This window comes from Crinia signifera, chromosome 7 (genome assembly GCF_055691185.1).
Source record: "Crinia signifera chromosome 7, ASM5569118v1, whole genome shotgun sequence".
In the NCBI taxonomy this organism is placed as follows: domain Eukaryota; kingdom Metazoa; phylum Chordata; class Amphibia; order Anura; family Myobatrachidae; genus Crinia; species Crinia signifera.
The window spans coordinates 82,539,894-82,566,333 of NC_139223.1; the positions used below are offsets into that span (position 1 = coordinate 82,539,894).

Genomic DNA, 26,440 nt, shown 5'->3' on the forward strand with positions numbered 1-26,440 from the left:
TGATATACAGTATAAATATATATGCAACAATCAGCAAGTTATAACTGTACAGACACACCAGAGGATAGTACAGACAGAAAGCAGAGTGAAAGCACTGGACAGGAGAGACAGTATAAGAAGTAGAAGCTGCCACAGGCTAACAACAGCGCTATGGTATATACCAGGGAGCTCTATAGCCTAATTTGCATACAGCCCAATCTGTCTCACCAAGCTCTAACCCAACTGTCTGAACGCAGAACCTGGGAAAGCTGTTGCAGGTCTGGACACTGGGAGAAGGGCCTTTTCTTGAGTCCCAGAGACTGTCACAGCAAAACGGAGTTTTCCCCTGTGAGCATGCAGCTGGTGCCTGTAGAACATGGCCACCACTGCTTTTAGTCATGCTGGGGAGAAGCCGGGGCCGCTGGGAGCATACCACGCAGTAGCTCCACTCCTCACTGCAACTCTGTCTCCCATATTGGCGCCAAAGTTTAAAAAAAAAACAGACCCTGCAGTACCTCCATGTTTAAACTGATCCCCGCGGCTATTCAGGTGGTCAGGCATACATACCAGATGCCTGTGCTGGCTGGAGGTGGTAGAGGCTGAGGTAGGACGGGGCGCACACCGCATGTGGCGATGGCTGTCACTTCAGAGATGGTGGTCTCTGCAGCCAGGGACTGAGTCACGAGCTGCACGCAGCTGTGGCCGGGTTCCCCCTGGCAGCTCCAACATTGCAGACAGGCAGCGGCAGACTGCCTGTCTGTTCTGGAAAAAATCATCTTCTTTTTTCTATCTATGCCTAAACTTTTCCCTGGAGCAAGCCAGAGTGTGACCAGCTCCCAGAGGGCACATTCTAAGACTGCCTAGGAGGGGAGTAGAAGGGGAGGAGTTGGCCACACTCATTTAAATTTAAAAGTGCCCATGCTCCCTGTGGTCACCCTTCTATCCTACTGTTACTCCAGTGACATCTAGTGGATGAAGGAGAAATACAGAGGAAGTGACTGTAATTATATTAAAATGTATAAAGAATTATATTAATTATAATATGTAGAAATTAAAACATTTCCAACACTTTTTCTAAGGTTACATTAACTTTGATTTAATATTTATGGGTTGGTGAATGAAAACAATCTGGTTTTACAGTAGATATTAGCATTAGACAAAGCCATGTTTATTTCCTTATGATGGTAGTAACGTTAACATGCACATAAAGGAATGTAAGTGCTTTTATTGGAAAAGGAAAAGCATGCAAATAGATACTTACATAAATATCTGCACCATAAAATCCATCCTGGTAAACAACGCTGCACAATACACACAAACAAAACATGTAAATTAGTATACAATATCATACAGTCACCCAAATTTTTAAAAAAAGATATATATTTGCATTGTATAGTTATTTCTAAACATAGAGAACAAATAAAACCAGTTTACTTGGATGCACTCATCCCTCCACTAACAAGATAAGTAAAAACATACACTTTATTAAAGAATTTTATTAAAATAATTATCTTGGGTCTGGTACCATGGCGGTGATTCTGATTTACTTGCTATTTTGCGAGTTTTGCCCCACCCTGATGTTTAGGGGACTGGCCTATTATGCACATCTGCAGCTCCCCTTTGCGAATGGCTTTGACTACTTGTATAGTCACCGAGCTAGTAGCAAGGATCAGGGTGGGCTGGGGGCGGATGGTGGCGGGGACTTGGATAGCCCATAAAAAGTCCCGTAAAAGTTCACTTCACAAAATCTGACTTATGTATCTAAATGTAACTGTATAGTTATTACAATATATATATATATATATATATATATATATATATATATATATATATATATATATATATACAGCGAATATACTCCAGGATGCACTAGGGCAGAAGAAAGGGGCCAGTAGCTGCACTCCTATATGTCCTCACTGCAGTGGGGTAAGTTTGTCCCAGTTGCCCGGAGGCAAGGTAAATATTGGTGCCGCCCAAATAGCTCAATCAGTAAGGTGTCTGTCTCTAGGGAGGCAGGTCATGGGTTCTAATACAGGATGTGACACTAAATGATAATAATAATATTTATATTAGGAGGGGGAGTCAGCCACAGAAGCAATATCGACAGCCTTCAATTAACTGATTCAAACTGTCAGGGAAGGAGAGGTACCCCCTTGGGAGCAGGAGCCCGGCTGCAGATGACTCCATTGCCTCCCAGAGTTACGCCTCTGCCTCACTGTTAGTAGAGGAAAGTGAAGGATAGAGAAAAGATACAAAGGTGCATGTCAGATAACAAATATAGTGGTAAATATAACTATTTGCTTTATATACTAAATAAAAAGTTTAGGTATAAAAAAATCTGTATTATTTTTGCTCATACACTTTTAAGACAAAACAAAAACAAGAAAGCATCTCCAGGATCTGCAAGCATGACAGGTGCTCCATCTGTACACCTCTTAATCAGTATCTATGTGTTTTCCTGAGCCATTTTAATCTATACCAACTGCATTGAAGGGTGTCAAATCTGACTTTTTAAAAAGTCGGATCTGTTTTGTCGGTCCTTTTTCAACAATCTGCAGGCATCTTCACCGATCTGCATACAATCTGAAACTTGACAGCTGGAACATTGAATTCCAACTGTCGATATGCTGTCAGACTGGATGAAAACAGTACAGGATTCCAACAGTCAGAATCCCAGATTGAACACACCATAACCCTTTAAATCAGGAGTATGCCTATATGCAAATTTGCAATGAATTATACCTGTACTGCTGCTCTGACCACTAGGCCTACAAATGGTATGGTTTTCCTAGTTTAAATGTCCAAGATGGTTCTGTTTTGTTATTCCATAACAGCTATTATTGATAAAAGTGTACTCTTTGTACCATATAAAGATTTGCTAAATTATATTATTACAGTTATGGATACTTGTAAAATCTAAAATAATATACAATTTCCTCTGAAAGGGCAGAGGATAGGACACATTATTAAGGTGATGAAACCCTTTGAGATTATTTGTTCTTCAACAGTCATGGCATACAGATGGAGTGCCTGTCTGTCCACCTGAACTATCACCAGATCCCCTGGGCTGGCGCAGGCTGGTTATCAGGAGCTTACATATATATATATATATATATATATATATATATATATATATATATATATATATATATATATTAGATACTGTGTGTGCATATATATATTTATATAATTATAGTGGGTGGAGTACTGGCTTGCTACACACTAAAAGCGTAAGTGTGCCAGTTGCAGGCAGCATGCCGGTAAAGTATAAATGTTTGTTATGTGTAGGGGGTGTCAGGGACACCCTGTTGTAGGGGGGTGTCGGGGACACACTGTTGATGTTTATTCCTGTGGTAGCTGTTGCCCATGCCCTGAGGAAGGAGCAGAGGCTCCGAAAGTACTTGGCTATGTGGAGCATCTGAATACAGCTTTTTTACCTGCAATTACTGTGTGGAGTGCCTTTATTTGGAGAATATATATATATATATATATATATATATATATATATATATATATATTAGATAGATACTGTGTGTGCATATATATATGTTTATATAATTATAGTGGATGGAGTACTGGCTTGCGGCACACTAAAAGTGTAAGTGTAAGTGTGCCAGTTGCAGGCAGCATGTCCCCCCCACCCTGCCCTGCCTTTACTATTTAAAAAAACATATATAAGTCAATGGCAAGCAGACTGCACCCCCTCCCCCCAGGTCCTGGGTATGCATACTTTGGGGGAGTGACTTGCACTGTTAAGCCATGCCCCCTCAAATGAGGCCACACACCATTTTTTTCCACGCGCAGATCCATTTTGTGTTAGTGGTCTAATTTGGGACCATCCATTACCATACAGATGGAGCCGGGCTTGTCTTTGCAGGGGATGGCGATGGCGACGCCAGCCACCATCCCCTGCCACCTGCCATCTGTATCTGCAAAAGGGGACATGTGCGCACGAGATACGCACGCATCCCCTTTCGCACGGTCCCCCCGGGTCCCCGCCGGCTTGTCGCCGGTCACCCAGGGTCCCACCGCCTCCCCGCACCCCCCCAACCCTGTCAGTCTCCCTGAAGTGGACACAGACAGGGTCCCGTTGCCCCGCCGCACAGAAACTGAGACGCATGTGCGTCTCAGTCAGATGGAGAGCCGGGCTGCCAGCGGATCGCCAGCGGTGACAGTCTGGCGATTCACCAGCAAGAGGGAACCCAGCTCCATCTGTATTTCTAAATTCGCCTATGCGTGTAATATAATGACATTGGGTCTAATTAAGTGGTTGGAGTTGCTATCACAGCTGCATGCATAGAAGCAGCGGCAATGGCACTAATACAGCAATTCCCAAACTTTTTTGTATCACGGCACACTAGAGCACCAAAATGTTTTCAAGGCACACCTAGGCCAAATGTTACTTATTGAGAAATTAAGAAAAAAACGTTACATTAAGTACAAGTGAACTCACTTGTTGTGGCTTGAGAAAGGGGCGCAGCCCCAAAACATTGCCAAGTTCATTAAATTCACCTTTGTTTGGATTCACTATACATCTCTGAGTGCCACCTTTTCTTTGGATGTATATGGGGACTGCCTGCTGACAGGATTCCAGGAAGGCACCAGGGCAAGGATCGCAATTTAGGCACAGGGGGAGTGCCGGTTCATTGACTGTATATATATATATGCTCACTCTCACTGATCCCTTCACAGGCACACACCTCCAAAGGGATAGTGAAGGCTACATTCCGGGCATAGCACAGGTTTTTCACAGTCTATACCTGTTTTTTGAAGTGCACATTGGCACCGACCAGCAGAGATATCTCCCTAGGACGGTTCGATCTAATACAAGGCACATGTCCCACATGGAGCAACTATTTAGAACCTCTAAAACCTATTAAAGCTCTCCATATTACCTCGCATGTATTCAACCTCTAACAAGGATAAAAAACCCTAAAAAACCCGGCGTAGAGAGAGAGAGTTTATAAGCAATATCGCCTCTCTGAATTATTATACAAATAACCCCCGGTAGGGGACACATCCCACCCTTGAGAATCGTGAGGACCAAGTCAATGATTTTTCACAATCCCCTGATGAAGTCCCTATAGGGACGAAACGTGTTGGGAACGATTGTTATGCTGTTTAGAAAATCTCTGAAATCCTGTGTGGTCCAAAAGTACCATGACCGATGTGGTAAATAAGACACTTTTTAATAAATATATATTTTGGACTATAATCTTTGGACTTTACTGCTTCGTAATAAGTTAAAAGGTTGTTTAGACCCAATCATTAATAGGGCTAACCAAGGGCGCCAACTTACAACTGTTATCCATACTCTCCCTTTACCTCATCCAACAAGAGGTACTTGTAAGTCCGGCAGCCTAGAAACATCTATTAATAAGGAAGGGCGCAAAACAGGAGTCTGTTATATATATATATATATATATATATATATATGTGTGTGTGTGTTTTTGTGTGTGTACAGATTTAAAACATTATCTAATAAACTTTCAGGGTTGTTTGCTGCTTAGTGAGCAGCTTAAGGCCACCCGCCGCCTGTCTGAATGCTGGTTTCCCACCTCCAAATCCCCTCGATATCATGTGAAGAGTAGTATATGAGAACACATCCCCTTGCATGCACGCAATAGCAGGAGATATAATTTGATGGTCACGATCATTGGATGATTTCTCCTGCCTTCGCAGAAATGCATATGTGCATGCTCAAACTCTGACCATCGGGGCTGGGCCAAATTAGGATCACTATGAGCAATCCTGAAACCGGCTCTTAATATAAAGGTGCAGAGTTACTCATGGTGGACACTTTTATGCCATACTGTATATTCTAAATAATGTTGATTCTTTATATACTAAAGAACAAAATGCTTAACTGCCAAATCAAACTAGATAAAGTTCAAATAGAAAAAATACTACTACTACTAATAATAATAATAATTCTGTGATCCATGTTGGATTTTTACATAATACCGCTTTTCTCTCTTTGTTTACACTTGAGAACACAGTGTGCATAATTACATGTTCATTTCTGCATTGCATGCTCCAGTTAATGTTGACTTTGGCATAGATTATACAGATATATAAAATGCAGAATCAGAAATCATTCTAAAATATTTATTTGTGTCAGGAACATTTTACGGCTTCATAGAGAATAGTATGCAGGTATCAGAATAACCATTTAGGGGGGGTTATTAAATCCCAGGTTCTGACTGTCGGAATGTCCCGACAGTCAGAACCCTGGCCAATTTTCAGTCTGCTCTCCAATTTATCACCAGGTGGAATTCAATATTCTGCCTGCTGATCAGCGAAAAGGGGGCATGTCTGCAAAAGCAACCGTGGATTGTTGAGATCCGGCCATGATCTTGAAAATCCATGGGCATTTTCGGCAAAACGCACCTGACTGCTTTTAAAGCTGGGTCTATTCTGTCAAGCTGCCTCTTCAATGCTGTCTGTAACAACAGCATTTAATAGGCACCTGCTGCTATTTCTCCTGTCTAAATTGATTACCCCCCTTAGGATACGTTAAGGTAGTAATTTTCTTACAAAAAAAAACAAAATTAGTTATGACCATGAGTTTGTTTTTCCCATAGATTTTATAAAAACTCTGCTAAACAATTTAGGGCCTGATTCTGGTCACTCACAACAGAAAATTCTCTCTCTATCAAAACTATGTGCACTGCAGGTGGGGCAGGTGTAAAATGTGCAGAGAGAGTTAGATTTAGGTTTGTATTTCAATATGACTGATAACTATATTGTGTATGGTAACGCATTTTTATTTGGTATATTTTATTGTTTTATATATCTCTGCCGTCCGGTGGATTCTTTCTGTGTGTTTATGTGAATAAATAAATGAATTATTGATTTAAGAGAAAGGAGTAAATATATATATATATATATATTTTGGTTGGTCCAAAACTGCTGTTTAAACCATACACATTGCATTTTCCTGTTTCACAAAGGGTTGAGTATCCCTTATAAACAGCAGCAGGTTGGATCTGCACCAGGTTTTATTGTGCTCAGTTTATTCTATTTTTATATCTATATTGCAGTGTAAAAATAAAACAGCCAATACTTACTCTCCACAGAAACAAAATAACACCCAAATCTAACTCTCTCTGCCCATGTTACATCTGCCCCACCTGCAGTGCACATGGTATTGTCCACGACAAAGAGATTTTGGTTTTGCGAGTGAACCAGAATCAGGCCCTTAGTGAGAGTAGAAATGTGAAAGTACAAATATTCAGATGTACTTTAATCGATTATAATCATGATTATTTTCATTAGGCAAAAATGGCAAATATGTAAAGTCTTCAAGCATTCTGGATAATTTACCTACACTTTTATCTCTATTTACAACACTCCAGCTAATCTGGGAAATGCATACTGTACTGTACTTATCAGTGCATTTTTTCACACTGGCATTCATTTCCAAAGTCATTGAGATTGTGATTTTTTTATGTTATCAGAATTGTTTAAATACTTCTATTATTATGGGGGTGTTTTTGGAATTCAGATTCGTGTTGCGATTGGAAAAAATTAGGGTACAACAATCTAAAGTTAAATTCATTTATACAATGCATTAAAACTCTGTAAAATGACAAGCAGTAAATGGTTGCAGGTGATTGAACAAGTCCCATCAGACATCCAATAAATTCCAGGAGCAACCTTCAACTACACAGCGGTTACATAGTAGATACTATTATAGTACTTGAATGCATTTGCAAGCTGAGGAAATGTGGAATTCTGTTTAACTTTGAGGTTCCTAAATATGGAAATGTTTGATTTATTATTCTATTAAGTCGTAATCTATTTATCAAAGCTTGCAGAGAGATAAAATTCTGAAAGATGCAATTCCAATCATTCAGCACATAATTGTCATTTTACAAATTCAGTCTGTAAATTGTAAGGCAGAAGCTGTTTGGCTGGTATTTTATTTTCCACAGTTGTATATCTCTCCATTCTTTGATAATACCCCTTTCTAAATTAATTTTATATTTGCCTGCTACATAATAAAAAATACTATCAATGCAAATCTTCCACTAGAAATTCCTATGGTTCGATTTCTCTACTATAGTCCTTCCCTGATAGAACATCAAAACAGTCATAATTCAGCAATACTGTATCTCAGGGAGTGGCAGCTAACAAGGAATTATGTTAGTTCATGGCTGGCTAACTTCAACATTTTCACAAAAGTTTATATCTAAAAAAAAACACAAAAAAAACCCTGTTTTTGTTAGACTTGTAATAGTGTATGGATAAACAAATGTAATATGCCAAGTGTTTTATGTGTGCTATATACTTATTTCAATACAATTTTACATTGACTACTTTTTATTCCATATAATATTTTTCTTATGCAGTATTAATTTACCTTTGACAATGTTATTTATACCCCTAATTCTATCCACAACACACAAGTTATGACACATAATAAACTCCTATCGTAACTGAATAAAATTCAAATAGCTGGGCATATTAAATTAAAGCAATGGAACTCAAACAATAGACATTTTACATAAATAATAACAAAGTTGGACTTTAGTTGTTTTCTATTTGCATTTTTTAGTGGACTGTATGCAACAACGCATATTTCCATACAGAAACACCTGCATTCTAAGCTAACATATAAATGAATTTTATTGGAGCATTGAAACCATATTAATAAGAATTTGAGGGGAGTTTCAGAGTCTCAGCTTCATACAAACTCCTTAATGACCAGATGTTTGCAATCATCAAAGATACATCATCAATTGTAACAATTTCTTTGTTTCCACAGCATTTAAGCTCTAGTGGAATTTACATAACAACATGTGACATATCAAATGCTTAAAGCCACCAACCATGACAGAACAAATTACAGTCATTTTTCAATAGTCTGTGCAAGGTGCACAACTTCAGGCACTTGGCCTGGCAACATGCTGCGTTAGTTTCTATGGTAAGACAAGAGCAGCATGCATTTTTCTTTAAAATAGTTTATTTCTGCTACTGGGGAAAATATAATAATAGGATAAAAAGGGATATATTTCTTACCCGCCATAAGCAGGGATTGGAGGAGGAGGTGCTGCCGCACGAAATGTGTTGTAGACTGTACGGCCTCTGCCTCTGAGGTGTGCCCCTCTATAAGCAGCGGCAGCTGTAGCAGCTGGATAGGGGAAACCAGGTACTGTAAAAGAACACAAGTATATCCAAACAATTAATTTACAAAACACCTTACACAAAAAAAGACATAAAGACACACACATAAAACATAAAGCCTAGTGCAATAATAGTTAATATTGTACAATCAGATCATATGTTTAGGCATATCACATTCTTTAATTTTTCTCTATTTATTTATCACCTACATCTCATTCTAAATACATTTTGTGCAGTGGCGTAGATACAGTAAGGCAGCCCCCGCTGCTGCTTGGAGGAGCAGGGGCTGCGTGGGCGCTGGGTGCCGGCACATCACTGAGTGAGTGTGTGACAGTGTGTATGTCAGTGAAAAAAAAAACCCTCCCCCCCACACTCACGATCGTGGCTGCTGCCTGTTAGGCAGAGGCTGGTCCTGCTGCTCCTGTAGCTGGCAGCTGCTGTAGCCGGAGCTAATAAAAATGGCTGCCCCCAAAGGGCTACAAAAAGATGGCCGCCGTCCTCCAATCAGCAGCCAAAGTTTCATTTCATAGAAACACTAGAGCCGGGTAGAGAGAGGAAGAGGGGGCGGGGCCTAACGGAGGAGTGCTCAGTTCTGGCCAGAGGAGCTGAAGGAGGAAGTTTTGATGAACCCCAGGAGCCTGAGGCTGGGATGAGAGACACAGAGGTCAGGAGTGAAGATACTCCAGAGAGCAGAAGACCCTGCTGCATGCCTACTCCACCTTTTCATTAATCAGGTAAGTGTCTTGAGGGAGGGGAGAGCTTATCTATCTATAGCATCTATCTATCTATCTATCTATCTATCTATCTATCACAAAATATATGTGTCAGTGTGACATATGAAAGCTTTGCTGGTGTGGGGTGTCATTTTGCTTAGAATATGTGTAGACTATGGGGGGAATTCAGGATACAGACAGATGGCCGGCATTTTGGATGCCGGCAGTCAGAATACCGAACCAGCATCCCAAAGGAGGGAATCTTGTCCCCACAGCCTAATTCTTCCCCTCACCCCTGTACCTGCTGCCTAAACCTAACCCCCCACCCCTGCCCAGGCATCCTAAATTTAAGCGACCCCTTATATGTGTCTAGACCTAACCATCCCAAATACTGCCTAACCCTAACCCCTGTACCTCACTACCTAAACCTAACCCTCCCTCCCTGCAGCCTAACTCAAATTTTCCCTCACCTGCAGCCTAACGCTAACCTTCCCCACCCGCAGGCTAACCCTTATTGCCCCCCTAGTGCCCAAACATAACACCCCCTTCCTCAACATGATTCTAACCCGCCCCAGTATACTTACGTTCGGCATCCCAGTAGTCGGCATTCTAATTAATGTTAAGATTCTGGTGCCGGGATGCCAGCATTGGTATGTTAAACGCCAGGATGCTGAACACTTCCCAGGGAATTCAATTAGGTGGCAGGAGGATTAGCCTGGTGAATCCGTGTGACACTTGCACAGTTTATTGCAGTGGGGATCTTGCATAAAACTACTACCAGACCCATAGGCAGCAAGCACTTTTATGCTCCTCCTCTCCCTGCCCAGAATGTACCCCCTCTCACTGCCCATTATCTGTCCCCCAATACCTCTCTGTCCAGCACCTGTCCCCGCCTTCCCAGCATCTGTCTCCTCCCCACCCTCTGCCCATATCTGCACCACTCTCTCTCCACACATATGTACCACCCTCCCCCTGCCCAGCATCTATCATCCTCTACCTGCCCAGCATCTATCCCCCTCTCCCTGCCCACCATTTGTTCCCCCCTCCTTGCCCTTCATCACTCCCCCTCTCTGACCATATTCCCCCCCCCCCCTCTCTCTGTCAGGGGAGCTCAGTGCGCACAGTGCCTGCAACTCCCGGCAACGAGCATATAGGTTAAAAAAAATTTATATATCGCAGGGGGGGCGCCAGAAACTTTTTTGGCAGGGGGGCGCAAAATTTCTAGTTACGCCACTGATTTTGTGGTACAAGTTATTTATACAGGCACCACATAAAACATGCATTTGTTATTGTAGTCATCTTTTTTCTCACACAACCTCCTTGACACCTGTTTCTGACTCTACCTACACCCATGCAGTCAGTCTTCTTTGCCATTCCACAGACACAGACTGTTAGCTGAAGATGTATCAACCATTCTAAATAGTGGATACTTTGTCCATATAAACCATCCACTACCTTTCATTTTATGAAAAGTAGTTTATAAATGTTAGCTAGAAAATGACATGAGCATCTTTGCCACTTGTCCACTTTGATACTTTTTAAAAAAAGGGGCAGACTAGATGGGCCAAGTGGTTCTTATCTGCCTTCAAATTCTATGTTTCTATGTAGAATTATTGATACATTTCCTCATGTGTCTCTCCACCTCTGGCACTTGGTTCTGATGGCACACAGTCATAGTGGCAGATGACATGGTGCCCAAAAGCAACCAATATCTTGTGGAAGCGGGAAGAAAGGGTATTGGGGTCAGCAATGACAGGGTCACTTATGCTCTAGACAAATGAAACCTCTTTGTAACAAAAGGTGATTCTGGTTAAATGATATGCATAGAATTCAATAATTATTCATTAATAACTAAGTAGTTATTTTATAATTATCAGCATTTCTGTACTAAAAAATGCTAAATACATGTGTCTAAAGTGTAATCCACCACTGGTGGGGTCTTAACCTAATATACAGTATATGTTTTTGCATCTTCTTAAATAGGATTAATGATATTATGACAAACTATTCTCTTCATATTTTCATACATATTTCATATGAATTATAATAGATAATTTCTAAAGATCAAACACAAAACTTTGTCCAACAAGTACATGTGCAGCTGCACACACAGTAACATACACAAATGCGTACAAAAAGCACATACCATATATACTCGAGTATAAGCTTACTTTTTCAGAACATTTTTTATGCTGAAAAAGCCCCCCCTTGGCTTATACTCGAGTTAGGGTACCACTTGAGTCTATACGTTTTCCCAGCTTTTTGTTGTAAAATTAGGTGCCTCGGCTTATATTCGGGTCGACTTATACTCGAGTATATACGGTACGTATAAACATACAAAAGTGCACACACAGTTTATCATTTAGTTTTTTGAAGCAATGTTATTACAGTTTATATTCTTTTTCTGTGACATTTATAAAATTATACTCCATGAAAGAAGATTTTTTGAACTAGTTATAACATGGCAGAAGCAGAAACATATATTTTCATCCTGGATGTAAGCACAGTTCACTACACTATGAATATAAATGCTAGTGATTATATTGGCATCATTCTGCAAACAATGGACAAGCTTTCATAAAAGATTAAGGGGATTTCAAATGAATGAGAATCGAGCCCTTAATCCAGCAAAATTCCAGTTCTTACTGGATATACTCTAGGGTTTCTCCCTATTTATCATGATGGTTCTCCTGCGATAGCTTCCCTATGGAAAAGACAATACTCATAATAGCAACAGCTGATAAGATGTCCCAGAAAATAATTTATTATAAAAATCAACTCTTGTTTTATTTATTAAATATACTAAATTATAAAAACAAATATTATATTAAAATTATTTCTATTTTATATATTTTTTTATTGATTCTGATTGCAGAATCTGAAACCAGACTCACAGTGAAGTGCATAAACGTGACCTGGCATTGCTACTATATATACTACCCAGCTCTTCCAATTATTGTAGGTGGGACGGTCCTGATTGTTGTGGACTGTACCAGCCAATTGTCATATAATTTACGTTCCTCTGCAATTTACACAGTGCAGTTGAGGGGTGTATTTGATGTTGGTGTTGGACTAGAACTTCAGTATTCTGTATGCCAAAAAGCCAGTTCTACTGTACAATTTGATTAACATGGAATTCCAACATAACTATGGTTAAAATATGATATATATATATATATATATATATATATTTTTTTTTTTTTAAATCCCATATTCTATATAAAACTAATGCTAATGCCTTAAAACTTCTATACAAAACTGTATGCAAACTCATCAAAACAACCATTTTCTCTGTCTCCCAAATAAACTAATGATTCCCTAACCCAATTCCCGTATCATTGTGAAAGGATTCACCTTTCCAACGTCTTCATTTTCCGTTAGTGAGCAATGAGAAGCCCTTTTTGTAACCTATTGCAACATTCTTTAAATGACTTCAGTGTGTCAAATAATACAGTCTCAGAAAACCAGAAAACTGAGCATAAGAAAAATAGAATTTTCAAAATGAAACCTATATACTATCTACAAATTGGAAAGCAAAAGTTCCACTGAAGCTTATAAATGAATGTGTTCAGGATGTTCTACATTCATTTTGCATTATTTAATTATTTTGCACTATATTTCCAGTAAGGCGTAGAAAACCAGCGTCTTTCACTGCCTGTAATATTTCTTGATGGCAGAATAGCAGGTTTTGAAGTAAGGGAAATGAGAAAACAAAAAAGAACATTTATGATCTACTGAAACCATGGGTTGTAATGCCTGTGAGAGGCATTACTGAAATCATGCTAACCCATCCATTATCACCTGGCTACAGTACCTTCCAGGCTTTACGAGATTCCTTTTAGCAAAGAGCGAGGTTTACAGTAATTCTGTCAGGATTTAGATGTTGAGATACAACATAAAACAGAATGTCAACAATGAAGAGCAATAGAGCATTGTGTTTAAGGGAAACCAATGTGAATTATAGGAAATGTATTGGATAGTTTGTGTTGGCAAGCATTAAATAAAGAGCATTAATAATATATAGACAAGGAAAAAAATGAATACTACTAGTTCATTAAAATTATGTGCTGTAGTAACCTGTGAAATTAAATGTTATTATTTTAGGCTTCTCAATTTTATGATACTACTCATTACTTTTCTGGGGGCCTCTAGTACAGTTGAAAGTTTAAATAGGGGAGCTACACTAACTGCCCCTGAGTTCTGGTCAGCAATGTTTGGGTGTGTGTGAGGTGACAGTTGTTGTGGCTTTTCAATTTTAATATTGATCTGTTCTGAAGTCCCACCTATGGAGCCACACCTACAGGTACAGTAGGTCAAATTGCTTCTGACAACCATAATGTGTTTATGCTTATGTAGTAGGTAATCCCTGATTGGAGAAAGAAAGGAAATGAAAATAAATGAGTAAATAGTTCTCTATTCACAAATGGAAAATAAATAAAGCAGAACATGTAATATTCCCCTCAAAGTTTCAAGACTATTATGTTCTCTTTTTTCAAATTGCTGAACAACAAGCATTGTCCTTCAATCCTTTAAAAAGGATAACATCAAACCTCTGATTTATGATGTCATCCAGTTACATCATATAAGTAATAGCAAAGTCAAAATAATACATGAGGCAATGGACCACAATGCTTAAAGTGACATGAGCTACAAAAAAATGTCTAGTTGAAAGAATGTACTTGTTACGAGCCACCTCTGATGGGTCTGTGTAAATGCAGCCTGACTCCGGTATTTGTTCTGTGTGCAGTTCACCTGTCACATAGGGCCTTATTCTGGTCTGTGCGGACGGAGCCGAATATGCGGGCAGGACCGTGCGTCCTAAACTCCACCTTTCGTACGGATCGCTCACTCCGTCCGAATGCGGTAAGAAGCTGTCCGAACGGACCGCAAGTGTATTTCTCATGAATACACCTCCTCTATCTCAGGGAACCTCCCCCATCATTCGATGGTCGCAGACCATCGAATGCAGGACCGAGTGGTCAGGCAGCTCCCGCAACCTCAGACCACACGGGCATTTCTCCGTGCAAAAGCAGGGATCTGGGCGGGCAGCTGACATCCGGCAATGTCATATGTCCGCCCCCTGCACGTGCGTCACGACCGCATTACCATACGTACGCCCAGCGTTTTCATGGGAACGCCCATGAAACGCGGGGCGTATGCATATGTTAATGAGTCCAAACAGCCCTTCACGCCCCTCTCCACCCCCTGTTCGTAGTGTACACATTTCATGCGGAATTTGGACGGGCGTCCCATTCGCACATGCGCAGAGACGCCTCTGCACATGCGCAGACACTAAACATCGGCGGACCGACCACACGCCGACATTACCGCACCAACCAGAATAAGGGCCATAGTTTGGCAATTAGCACTCTGCCTTGTGTGTCAGGCTGCTCACCTGCAGTGAGTTTCCTCATTTAGGGGGCTTGTCCATTCTAGCTGTTCTGACCGGATATTGCTCCCTATATTACCCAGCCTGCCCTAAGCTCTGTGCTGGTTATACTGCTTGTTTCTAGCTATTGCAGCATATCATACTCAGTCTTTCCTGATTAACGATGATCCTAATTTTAGTTAATCCTGACTACCCTGTGTTACCCTGAGATATGCTTAATTTGCTATTTCCCTGCAAGTGTCTGATCCTGGGTGTTCCAGCCTATACTGGTTCTGTTAAGAGCTTCTGTTTATGTATCTGTGTGTTCACCCATTTGTCTGTCTGTAACCAGAACTGGCCCACAGTCCTGCTGAGTGTCTGTCTGTGTTGCTAGTAGTGTCTATTCAGCTATATAATATATGCACTGTCTGTGTCGCCTGTTTGCTTACCAGTACTGTGTTGCTAATAGACTCAGTGTATTTTGTTTGCCTTCTGTTTCTGGTCCTTCCTTTTGTGTCCCAGTCTGAGTCCAGTCCTGCATTTGCCTTGCCCAGCCTCCTGTTGCAGCTTTGTCCATCATAATACCTGGAGGCACCCCAGTACCTGGTGGACCTAATCCGCTGGGGAAAAGTGGCTGTTATAGGCAAAGCCATAGCCTGCAGGAGGCTTTAAGGACTGCTGGGCAAGTGCAACAGCACCACCTTGATGGCATCCCTTACAGTACTTAACGCTTTATATGTATGTGTGTGTGTGTGTATATATATATATATATATATATATATATTGTATTCAGGTAAGCAGAGGAGACTTAACACTGAAATAGATGTTAGTGGCATACTGGGGCTATGACAACACCTGCATTTCCTTAGTGGACTAATTTATGCTGCATATTATGTAGACACCTGCTAGCTCAAAGTCCTTATTGTGGGTCTGTGGAATAGTCATTAAAAATTAAGACTGTTCAAATGTGGATGGAAGGCATGCAGCTGTACAAAATTCAGAGTTCTGCATAAGAGCAAAATTCATATTGATTCAAAATATCATTGTCCTTGTAGCCTCTTGTACTTGGAATAATGGAACAATTGCATCAATGTGTATTTATGCTCGAATGTGCTAGCTAATCACGCCCCTTTAAGATAGTCTAAATAGGCATACACACAGGGCAATTACAGCCTCATTTCTAAGAGTTATGACTAAAAATGGAACACTAATCACTGCATGTGCAGTGCCCCTGGTATAGCCCCACTGTCCTGTTTAGCCCTAGTTATAGCCGCCTAGTCTCACGCGTTGCCATCACCCACAGGAAAAGACAGTGCTTGCACTGTCTTTCCTGCTAGATCATGAGGCTTTGCCTATGAACAATAAGCAAAGCCCTGTCTGCAAAGATCCCTCAGCACACATTACAGTGTGCATCGCAGGTGTATCGCAATGTGTGCTAAGCGATTGCACTTAAGCCCATCCCTCAACATAAGAACAGGTTAGCCCTGTGTGTACAGGGCGTAATTTTTAGTTATATGGATTTAAAAATATTTTCTATATGAGGTATACATTTTACAACTGCAGAAACCAGGTGCAAATTTTGGAGTAAATGATGATCCATACTGCCCTACACCTAAATTTTACTGCCCTGAAAAATTCTGAAATTACACAGTAGTCTTAAAAACTGTGATAATCCAGGTAGACAATTATTTAAAAACGTATCTTTGTCAGTACACATATACTCGATATTGGCTAGGTAGAGCACAGATAAATCAGTACTGTATATACTGTACTAACAGCTTTAAGGGAATGAACTCCTGTAATCTATGTCTGTATTAAAGTTCTATTGATACAATCTTGTTTTTAAATCTGTAACTTGTGATGTCACCAGTTCAGCGTTTATTAGGAAAGCCTGTGTTTTGGAGGATTAATGTACCTCATAATGTAAACTACTGCAATGAAAATTAGAAGTCACCTTGGAGATCTGAGTGAATATACTGTCTTATAAGGTTTATAGAGCCATGGAACTCCATTGTGACATCTACAATAATTTACAGCAGGGGGTACATTACCTTGTATATACATTTTTAAGAAAGCTAATTTTAACGTTCGGCAAAACAGATTACTTTAATTTGTCACTCACACAAAGGTTACTGGCGAACAACTTCATAAACATGTTCAGCACTTAAATCTGTAATAAATGTAGTTAGGAAAGGACCTGCAGCAATCAGAAACTACTTAAAGTTAAATTAAATACGGACTTCTCAGCACATGCAATAAATTTAATCAATTATCTCAGTCTCTGTCTTAAGTGTGTTTGTATCGATGGAAGTGAATGGACATAAAATGGAAAGATAATGCATTTTTGCAGATTACAATACATAAGAGTAGATTACCTTGGAAGTTAAAAAGGCAGCAAAAGCTGCTCTATATGCTATTGAAAAGTTTGAAATCAGAATTCTGAAAATTGGACACAAGTTTGCTGTAGCAATGAAAAATCCATTTCTATTACTGCACATGCACTTGAAAATGCATGCATAATATATATATATATATATATATATATATATATATATATATATATATGCACATCTCTACAATGAGAGAGGCAGAATGGTTATGGGAGGAGCTTTTCGATGTAAAGGAAAAACATTGCCCCAGTGGGCATCTGTAGAAAATCCTAGCAGCTGCAACATTAACATATTTTTTGCATAACTGCTGTGTATGGAACTGCAGACATAACGGGATTTTCATGGACCTCTTAATCCAACCTTTTGCTATGGCTGCATCCAACCTTTTGTTATAGAGTTACAGTATAAAAGTAGTATATAGTAGCTGAACATTGCGCCTAATTCAGACCGGATCGCAGTACAAAATGGGCAAAACCATGTGCACTGCAGGCGAGACAAATGTGCAGAGAGAGAGATTAGATTTGGGTGAGATATTTTGTTTCTGTGCAGGGTAAATACTGGATGATTTATTTTACACTGCAATAATATATTCAGTTTCTATACACCCACCAAAATCTAACTCTCCCTGAACATATCACAGTTGCCCCACCTGCAGTGCACCTGGTTTTGCCCACTTTGAAAATACAATTCCCCTGTGATCGATTCTGAATTAGGCTCATTTTGGAGAATTGAGTATTCCCCCTAATATATATTCCCTATAGAGGTTGATCCAAAAATGATATATTCAAAACTTGGTTTTTGGTTTTAGGATTATTGAAATGGCCTTTTTCAATTGAATATGAACTAAGGCATTGTGACTCTTTAACATCTCTTAATAGTAATATGATGGTGTTCTATTGTTAGGACAAATTATTACAAACATTTCATTTGAAATCAATTTATAAACAAAAGTAACGTGTTTTAGTAAATTGCACTTGGTGTTGTTACAAGCTGAGTATATTTTATGTTGAATAAATTTAAGAAAAAAACAATAACTGTGAATTCCTATATTTTCTTACTAATTAATTTTAGAAATTACATGACAAACACAATTATAGCACAGCATTTCACATGTGCTGTACACTAAAGTATTACTTGCTAATTAAAGTCTTCTCTGAAAGCTAACATAAATTTTTAGTTTGGTATTCGAAAAAGTCTAATTACTGCCTTATGCAAAAAAAGTAGTGAATAATTCTGATTATTATGAAAGAACAGGTCACAAATAAAATAAATGTACCCCCGGTAGGGCCTGCACACACTCAGGCACCCATCCAACAGAGCTTCCATCCCCAGCCCCCGGAAAGGGGGAGCCTCACGTATAGGAGAAGGAGGGAGGAGGATAGATGGGGAGATGGAGGTTGCAAGAGCGCCGAGTGTCTCAGGTGGTGCCACAGCTGTGGCCCTTGGTATGACCCCTGGGCCCAGCGACAAAGGGTGCAGGAGCTTTACAGTAGCACAGAGAGTCTCAGGTGGCACCACAGTGCCCAGAATGATCCTCAGGTGTGGTAACACCATCCCAGCCAGCAGGACCCCTGGCTGGATGGGAGGCCGCGGCTGCTACACCTGGACCCTAGATGCTCGGTAGTGGTGGAGGAGCCAGTCTGCTCCCAGCTCCAGGGTGAACCCCCCTGGAGAAGCCCTAAGGGGGATGTATGGCTTCAGTATTCTGGGGCAGCGGACCTCGACCCAGAGAGGGCCCAACTCCAGCCCTAGGTCTCACTGACTCTCCACCCCCTCACCTGGCCTCACTGACTCTTCCCCCACCTCCACACACACTGGCTCTCCCTCTAGCCGTGGCTCAGACCAGGGCCCCTGACATGCTGCCCCCCCCCCCTAGCCCCACAGCAGGACAGCCTCAGGATCCATCCATGCTGGCTGACTCCTGAGTGTTATAGAGGAGATGGCCTGTTGAGCCCTCTACTGCTATAATTGCACAGTATGCTCAAGATGGCACCACAATATAGCTGCCTAGGAACTTTGCCACTCAGCAATATGTACCTCTGTTTCTCCCCTGTCTTGTACACTGCATAACTGTACTGTCTCTGCTCAACTGTTACCTTCCTGGCTGTTGCAATGACCAGTGGCGCCGCTGATGGTGCTGTGCAGCTCGGCGGTTATATATTCTCTGTGTGATAACTGTACTGTTTCTACTTATATTGTTACCTACCTGGCTGCTTCAATGACCAGTGGCACCGATGATGGCTGCCTAGGCGCTGTGCAGCTCAGCGGGTATGTGTTTCCTGTGTGATAACTGTACTGTCTCTGCTTATATTGTGATTTACCTGGCTGTTGCGGCAACCAGTGGCACTGCTGATGGCTACCTAGGCGCTGTGCAGCTCAACGAATATATGTTCCCTAAGTCTATAATCCCCAGGGTACATCCACACAGTGGTTCCCAAACTGTGTGCCTAGGCACCCTGGGGTGCAACAGGACACTTGCAGGGGTGCCTTGGGTTGGTGGACCAAGATCAATTCATATTATTTATGGTCAATGTACCAGGCAAAACCAGTGCTAGTGGCTGCCAATCATAACATATGTGGACAAACAGGAGCAAATCCTGCCCCTCACCAGATAACTGTGACATATAAACACAATGCACTTAATTTAATATTTTTTTTTCTGAATTTCTCGATAAGCATTTGGCCTAGGGGTGCCTTGAAAATATTTTGATGCTCTAGTGTGCCGTGATTTTAAAAAGTTTGGGAACCACTGATCTAGCCTATTCTGTACCTGTATGTGTTATGTATATCTGTACTGTCACTCTTTAACTGTTACCTAACCGGCAGTTGCACAGTAATCCAAATCCAATTCCTAGTATACGCAAGTATACCTGCCCAATAAAGCAGATTCTAATTCTGATTCTGATTGCTATGACATGGTTCTTGAACTATCATGTTGCAATAGTTAGCATTTTAATTTTGATACATCTTACATAGAAAACAACAAAGTCATTACCTTGAGTGTCCCAAAATCAGTAAAAACTGACTAATTTATTATGCTGGATATCTTTTGTACAGTATGTTCCAGAAATGTAGCAAGTGGGACAATCAAAGCAAAGAGTGGAAGATTTTTTTTAGAAAAATGAAGGAAGCAGGACTATTAAACAAATGAAACAAAGTATCGCATAGTTAACTCTTATGTCTCCAGACCATTTGCCCCCCTGCAAATAGACCATTTGATGCCTGCATTTTCAAGACTGTGACCCCCCCAATGCAATGTAAACACCTTGCAAACATATCACTGACTCACCCCGCCAGACCTTAGACTGCTTAAGACAGTTGGTAGCCGAATACCGATTTCCACACTTCAGCGTATGAAGCTGAATTAGGCCCACTCTCTAGTCAACACTAATGAGGACCAATGCGTATAAATTGCACTCTGTAATTAAAAGCAATTCACACTTTTCTATTGCCATTGCAACCTGTTGATCAGTATTTGTTCAGTAATGGGCTAGAGTTATACCCTTCAACACATCACTAAATCCCACACTGTACACATAGGGGGTTAAACTGGTCCACACACAACACTGCAAAATTTGCAGCATTGCTTGTGGATGAAACACCACCCACCGCTCGCACAGCCGCCACTCCCACACACACACACACTCAGCGAATTCCCCCCGCATGGCTGTGAATGAATGTTTTGCATAAAAATCCAGTTGCAGTCTTGGGTGCATGGACTATGGACTAATTTGCATGGGACCACCCAGTGTTTGCATGGGAACACCCATGAAATGCTGGGAATTCCCATGGGCACAGCCCGTCGCCACTGCACCAAACCCCCCACCCGCACTGGTAGGTGTGAATGTGAAGGCGAACTAGCAGTTTGCTGTACCTGCTCACACCCAGCATCTGCACATGCACAGAAATGAACATGTGCAGAGGGAAAACAGAATGAAAACAGAATAAAGGGTCTTGGGTTGTCCATGGGTTTTTAACTAAGCCAGCGAAAGAACAAATAGTGGAAATCCAGTTTCCCTTTTTATGTCTTTAAACAAATGCCCTTATTCTGGTTCATTCACAAAGGCAAATTCCTTCTAAAATGGACAAAACCATGTGCACTGCAGGGGGGCAGATGTAACATGTGCAGAGAGCTTTACATTTGGGTGAGTTATTTTGTTTCTGTGCAGGGTAAATACTGCCTGCTTTATTTTTACACTGCAATATATATCTCACTTTGAAGTAAAACCCCACCCAAATCTAATTCTCTCTGCACAAGTTACATCTGCCCACCTGCAGTGCACATGGTTTTGTCCATTTGAGAAGGAATTTGCCTTTGTGAGTGAACCAGAATAACCCACAAAGTGTATAAATGCTGTTATTTTGGTGAGCACTTTCTAAAAAAACAAATACAATAAACAAAATGGCAAATTACCAATCTCACTTCTTAGTCAAGACCAATGAGTCACATTCAGGTCTGTTACTGGTGGTTGCTGAATGTTTACCCTAAAATGTTTGTCACTTTCCTTTGTTAATAAGCCAACCATTACATCTATATTTCCTCGCAGCATTCAGTGAGAAGTCAATTAGAATGCAACACATTTGAAAACACAGCTGAATAATAGCACACTCATTCTTAATGAATATCTGCAATAAGTTTTGTTAATTTGCATATTTTACACCTTAAGTAAAACCTGCATTAAACATGTTTACAACCTGAGACAAAGAATAAAATCCTCAGTGTATTTGAACTCTAGAACATCGTACAAAGCATACAAACCTACAAATACTTCAGGTTGTAAACTGCATATTAAAGTTTTAGTGCTATGCAATAGATGTAAGAGTGGCAGATGCAAAAACCAACAGGGGGGCAAATCCAACATCAAACCCATAAAAGTATACAAGCGCAGTAATGGGCAATTATTCTTTTCATTTGTGCAATGGTTTAAATTTGCATGAGAATGCCATATGCCTAGAGAAAGGTGTGTCATCAAATGGATGTATGAATACATATTATGCATAACACTTTAACCTCTGAACCATTTCCACACAAAAGCACCACACACTAAAGACTTTCCCTAAACTCAAAAGATCTGAAGACATTAGCAATGTACTGTATCTAGGTCACATCAGTGTGGATTTAATTTGTGATGGGAAATGGTTCTGTAACAAACAAATATAAAATAAAAAATTACAGCAATGCAGGAAAACTAAATTCTCGTTATTTTTATGGTTTACAGAGAAGGGAACACCTATTGGGACAATCTATCATAGACACTGGACAATAAATTAGAAATAAAATGGTATAATAGGAAACATGCTGAGATGGGACAGATAGGATCATTTATATCCTACTGGCTGACAATTTCAGGAGCTAAAGATCAGATTTTGCAGATGTTCAGAGACTATTGTGAATTTTAAGATTGGATACATTAAAATATGTCTAATGCTCACTTAAAAGTTTGGACAAAATCTATGCACTTTGGTCTCTATATTTTAGCTTCAGTTCTATTGGAATTATACTGCATATAATACATATACAGTACATGTCTAGGTATAATAACATATATTATTATTTTTAGAAAGCATTTATATCATCCCAACATACTATTCAATGATGTTAAGTCAAATAATTATTCCCTCAGTGTATCTTTATAATAATATTCCTCTACTAAGGGTGAACAAATCTCTTATACACTGTAATGCCAATTTCTCTAGAGTTAGGTATCCTTGATTAATGTGACAATTGCAGTCAAGCCTCCAGTTTAAGATTTTTGCTGTACTATGTAGTACGGGATTTGTCTTGAGTCCCTTACCCGACACATCTCAATATGGTCTTCAAATATCCCAGAATGTAGAAAAATCTGCTATCTAAAAAATACTTCTGGTCCTCCATATTTCAGATATGGGAGACACAACCTGTATAGGGAATATTTTACATAAGAGTCCCACTACCTTTTGGTGCCAAGATATGATATTCAGGCCCCTTGGTGGAAACCTTGTTTGATGTATCGCTTATACTCAGTGCTGGAACTTGTTGGTGCTGGGCCCAGGGGCAAAAATATAACTTAGGCCCCTCTCCTTCATTCCAACCCAAGTTCACTATAACTCATTGTTGGTTTGGGAAGCACTGGGCCCCTTAGTCCGCAGGGCCCTGGTGCAATGCACCTGCTGCACCAATGGTAGTTCCGCCTCTGCTTATACTGTATGCAGAAGTAAAGGCACATTTGAGAATGAATGTACAGTTAGAGTATACCTCATTACATGTGCAGTATATTTGATGCAATGCACATACATTACAGTACTGCAACAAGCAGCAATATGTTATAGCATATTGTAGCTACTGTACACTTATTCAATTTACTGGAAGAAAGAGGTAATGGCCTATCGAAGTGGTGAGTTATGGTGAGTGGTGTAAGCCAAATACTGCAATAAACCTGCAATGTGTGCACGTTGGAATAAGTTTGAAAGAAATCAACATGGGCAAATGTGAACACCTTGACGGGATCAGTAAATCAAACTCTATATCTGATAATAAAACTGTTGCTGCCATAAACTATGTTCTTTGTGCTCAAGCAGCATATGGGCATTGAGTTTCCATAAAAGTGGTCTAAAAATTAAAAACAAAGACTTTTTTAAATTCAATGTACCAGCATCTATTCGTGCTTTTGTAGGGGATAAAAAGCTTGTTTAGAAATTCATGGTTTGCCCCCCATGTTTCAAGCAATTTATGTGCAGTGAAACCAGATGTGATTCTGCAAATAGTTCAAGTACTATCAGAGAATTCCTATCTTTTTATTATTAGTAGCATGCTGCATTTTCTTATCACTTTTCACTGTTGTTTTTATTACATAGCTATACATTTATAAGGCACATTAGGCAAAGTGTCAGCAAAACCAATAAGAAAGAATAATCTACTAAAGCAAATATCTTTTACTGTACTCTATATCAACCCTTCAAGTTCCTGAACCACTACAGATCTGTGAACACTCCTAATCATAATGCAGTACTATGTGTTCAGAAGTAATACATTGTAGTTCAAACCCAGTGGTGCAGAGTTAGGTGTGAATGGCACAATCAGCACTCTGAATGGTGCATGATCACTCATTATGCTAAAGGCAGATTGCTACATCTGCACATTTTACTACGACATATCAGTCAGATCTACATTGTCAGAATTTGGTTGCTGTGACACAAGCAGATATGAGCAAAATATTATTGTTGTTCCATAAGTCTTTTCCATAAAATATTTGTAAAGTCAGTGCAATGGCAATAGCAGGATTTCTAGAGGGGTGTTGAAGTGCACTCTGCTGAACATTGGAGCAAGTGCGCAAGTCTCGGGGAGCCTTTGAAAAACCTAATAATGACCTGGACATTACAGTACATGTTTTATATTGTGTGGAATACATTTTTAATATCTAACATTATATATGGTGTATTATATAGGCTGTAACACACATTTATATAATATAAATAAGTGGTCAGGAAAAGGTTAAATATACCATAATAAATAAATACACAAACATAATAGAACCAGTACTGCACTTTCTAAGCTCACATTCACCCATATCATAGTAAGGCTTGTCTCTCTTTTTTTTCTGGTGGCTTCTCTCTGGTCCAGTACACTGATTGAGGACTAAGGGGCATATTTATTTACCCTGTTAAAAATGTCATTGCTGTTCACAGAATTAGAGGGTAGAATTAGGTTTGAGCATAGAATTAGGTTTTCCCACCAGGCTTGTATTTTAAAATGAGGCAAAACATCGTCTTCCCTGTATTGGACCTGTGTTGGATCTTTTGCAGTCTAGAAATGAGGTCTTTTCATTGGTGAATCAGTTGCCATTTTACACTTTTAGTACTGTTACAATATGAGACTGACTGATGCATTAGCACTTACAGCACAGCCAGTAAAGGTGCACTGTTTCCCTGAGAAATCATTCCTTTCTAATTGTCTAAAGGGGTTGGGATCGTTTGGTCGAATGCATTATGGTCGAATGTCATTACATCGAATCCATTAGGTCGAATTGCTAAAAGGTCGACATGACTCTAGGTCGACATGGGAAAAGGTCGAAATGATTCTAGGTCGAAAGGTCATTAGTTCGACAGGTCATTAGGTCGACAAGGTCATTAGTTCGACATTGTCTAGGTCGACATTCACAAAGTCGACATGGGGTTTTTCACTGTTTTTTACCTGAATGTCAACACAGTCGACATGGACACAGTTTAAAGTGCACTGCATCCCCTCGCATCGCTCGCTGCGCTCGCTATGCGTCGGGCACGGTGCCTCGCTACGCTCGGCACACTATTTTAGTCTCCCACCACGCCCTAGTGGATGGTAGGGCATGAAATACCGCCTGTCAGCACATGTCGGCTCAAAAAACAGTGAAAAACCCCATGTCGACTTTGTGAATGTCGACCTAGACAATGTCGAACTAATGACCTTGTCGACCTAATGACCTGTCGAACTAATGACCTTTCGACCTAGAATCATTTCGACCTTTTCCCATGTCGACCTAGAATCATGTCGACCTTTTAGCAATTCGACCTAATGGATTCGATGTAATGACATTCGACCATAATGCATTCGACCAAATGACCGCATCCCGTCTAAAGGTGCGTACACACGTACAGATTTTTCTGTCTGATCTATCTGGTGGGAACAAAAACCTGGAAATGTATGGGAGCATATGACAATCAAACATTTCCACCCAAATGCAGGAAAACAGAAAAAAATATATATACTTTTGATAAATTTGTTATATCAGAATGATTTAAACAATTTGTTGGACTGATCACTGTCTATTTTCAAGTGTTTGGGAACAATGTTTTGATTGTCAGTTGCTCCCATACATTTCTAGCTTTGTGTTCCCACCAGATAGATC

At 40.1% G+C, this 26,440-nt stretch overlaps 1 protein-coding gene across 13 annotated transcripts in view; it reads right to left on the bottom strand.

Moving 5' to 3' along the window:
- RBFOX1 (RNA binding fox-1 homolog 1) overlaps positions 1-26,440 on the bottom strand; it is a 665,898-nt gene that overhangs the window by 127,899 nt on the left and 511,559 nt on the right. For all 13 annotated transcript variants that reach the window (XR_014450771.1, XR_014450772.1, XM_083153392.1 and 10 more), the window contains 2 exons: positions 9,004-9,136; positions 1,241-1,280 (listed from right to left, as the gene is read on the bottom strand). Coding sequence is in view for 11 of the 13 variants with exons in the window: in XM_083153392.1 (XP_083009518.1) it covers positions 1,241-1,280; positions 9,004-9,136 (173 nt within the window). In the remaining 2 variants the exon portion in view is untranslated. The remainder of the gene's footprint in view (positions 1-1,240; positions 1,281-9,003; positions 9,137-26,440) is intronic.